The 2,669-nt window shown below is 33.6% G+C and overlaps 1 protein-coding gene across 1 annotated transcript in view; it reads left to right on the top strand.

The window, feature by feature from the left end:
• Positions 1-2,669, top strand: part of MALRD1 (MAM and LDL receptor class A domain containing 1) — a 649,080-nt gene that overhangs the window by 443,297 nt on the left and 203,114 nt on the right. Inside the window, exon 31 of the mRNA XM_006759937.1 lies at positions 285-413. Coding sequence (XP_006760000.1) covers positions 285-413 — 129 coding nt within the window. The remainder of the gene's footprint in view (positions 1-284; positions 414-2,669) is intronic.

Raw genomic sequence — 2,669 nt, forward strand, 5'->3', positions numbered from 1 at the left:
ACCAAAAAAAACAAAAGATTTGTAATCCCTTAATTAGAAGTTTGGGTTTATATAATAGCTAATGGTCAGCCTTTGACTAATTAAAAGATATTTTGAAATTACCGTCTACATAACATGCTGAACAATGGAGGTAGGACTGAGAGAGGGGAGGTTGTGTAGAGATCTACCTTGGACAACTATTGAAATCACTAACTTATTTAATAGTGTGAAATCTATAAAATGATTAAAATGAGTAATCAAATGTAAGGAAATCATCACAAAATAACACCTTTGTTTTTACCCAGTGGGAGAGACTGCTGAAATCTGCCCAGAAGCCACTGACTTTTTGTGCCACAACAAGAAGTGTATTGCATCCCACCTTATCTGTGACTATAAACCAGACTGCTCCGATCGATCTGATGAAGCTCACTGTGGTAAGTATACTTGTCTGTTCTAACACTGCCAGCTCAGCACAGACTTTCACTTTCTTAGTAGAGAAACTTATTGGCACCGCTGAGAAGAAATGTTCTTTTCATGCACTACAGTAGATTTAGAATAGCCAGAACATTTTTTCAACTTCTTTAAGAAAATATCCAGATGGCAGTCCTCTCTCGTTCTTTTTACTCCTATGTTAAAAACTGCAATAAATCTATAGCAAATCGTGTTACGAAACTTTCCCATCATGTCACTGTGTAGAACTGTGAGTGTAGCCAACACCACCAGCCATCTCCAGAAAGTTTTTATCTTGAAAAGGTGTACCTCAGTACCCATTAAACAATAACTCTACATTCTCCCCACACCCCAGTTCCTAGCAACCATCATTATACTTTTTGTTTTTATGCATTTGACAACTCTAGGTGCCTCATATAAGTGGAATCATACATAATTTGTTTTTAGTGAATGGCTCATTTCACATAGTATAATGTCCTCAACATTCATCCATATTTTAGTTTTAAAACAAAGTATAAAAGGCAGTGAAAGTAATTGGCATTATTTAAACTATAATGTGAATACTGCACATTGTATTCTTAACTTAAAAATAATTATACATTTCCTTTAATATATGTATTTTCAAATGAAATTTATAATACATTAAATAATACTTTCTAATGTTATTTCTAACTTCTTTTAAGTGCATCAGACCAGGTATCAAACCTGCAACCTGGGTATGTGCCCTGACTGGGAAGTGAACCTGCCATCTTTTGATATATGGGACAACACTCCAACCAATTGAGCCGCACTGGCCAGGGACAAAAATACATTTTTTTATACTTATTGTAAGAAATTGATTTCAATGGAATTCTAAAGCACTTCTAAAATCACCATTTTCCCCACAAGACATAACAAATAGAACATTTAATAACCACCAGTAAAACATTAAAAACTAAGCCAAACTTATAAAGGTTCTAAAGGAAAAAATAATCGAAGTTTGATGGCATAGATACATATATTCTGTGGAGAAAGGATGACTGTCACAGGCACATAGAAAAGTCACTGCCGATAGTGAAATTATCTTCCTCTCATTTAAGATGTATGTATATTAAAATATTTATATAAAAGTATTTTCTTCCATTTATTCCTATTCTTAATATGGGCTAGGAACAACTTCCTGAACATTAGATATATAAAAATGAGCAAGAGATTGTTTTAGGCTTCAAAAACTTACTTTGTACTGTGTGTGGGGGGAAGCTATGAAGAAAATTGTATTTAAATCTAATGTGTTTTTTCTCTCTTTTTTAAAGAAGTTGTTCGTAAATGAGAGGTTTCCTGTTTAATTGTAAAGTATAACAAGCTCTAGCAAGAATAAGATTATCACAGCTTATTCAGAGAGTACAAATGAAGAATAGAATGTGTGTGTGTGTGTGTGGGTGTGCGCGCGCGCGCGTGTACACCTGTATGTGCAATATAGAAACAGGCTTACAAAATGCTGGGGAGAGTTATGGGTAATTTGGGTTTTCATATGTGAATGTTGCCATGTTGTTCTAGCTTCGCTCATTTTTCCTCTCAGACTGCCTTATATGATTTTTTTGCCCCTCACAGTTGTTGATGTGAAAACACACACAGGCAGTTTTGATTTTCTGAAACTGAAGTAAATTACATACTTATATCTGTTAGTGTTACCCACAACTTTGCTGGACAACTTCAAGAAATGGTTGAATTTATTAATATAAAAGTAATGTATTGACAAATTAAATAGCCACTTTTCTTACAGTCTCTTGATACACTTTGTTCATATCCACAAACAACACTACACAGCATACAAAAATATAAAAGTGACTTAGTTCTGCCAATTGATTTCATTAATATTTTCTATTGATGGTCTTTTCAATATATTCTCCAATGTCAATCATCAGGGCTACATTCCTGAAGTCAGATAATCTATGTGCATAATGGAATAAATTGCACATTTTTAAAATGACCTTTGGAGAAATGTAAGAAAGAGTTGACCTTTGGCTTATGAAACTGGAGTCCTCATTTTGACTTTGACCCTCACTTGTTGGGCAATTACTTAAATTCTCAGTGACTCACTTTTCTCATCTGTTTAGTAGATATAATAACATCCATCCTATTGAGTGCTTTGAGAATTAAATGAAATAATGTAAAGAATGTCTCTACTCAGTATCCTAGAATTAATGATGTTAGCTTTTTCCATGTCATCTTTTTTACATTCTCTGGAGATTTTTCAGTTA

The sequence above is a fragment of the Myotis davidii genome, unplaced genomic scaffold (assembly GCF_000327345.1).
Source record: "Myotis davidii unplaced genomic scaffold, ASM32734v1 scaffold376, whole genome shotgun sequence".
Lineage (NCBI taxonomy): Eukaryota > Metazoa > Chordata > Mammalia > Chiroptera > Vespertilionidae > Myotis > Myotis davidii.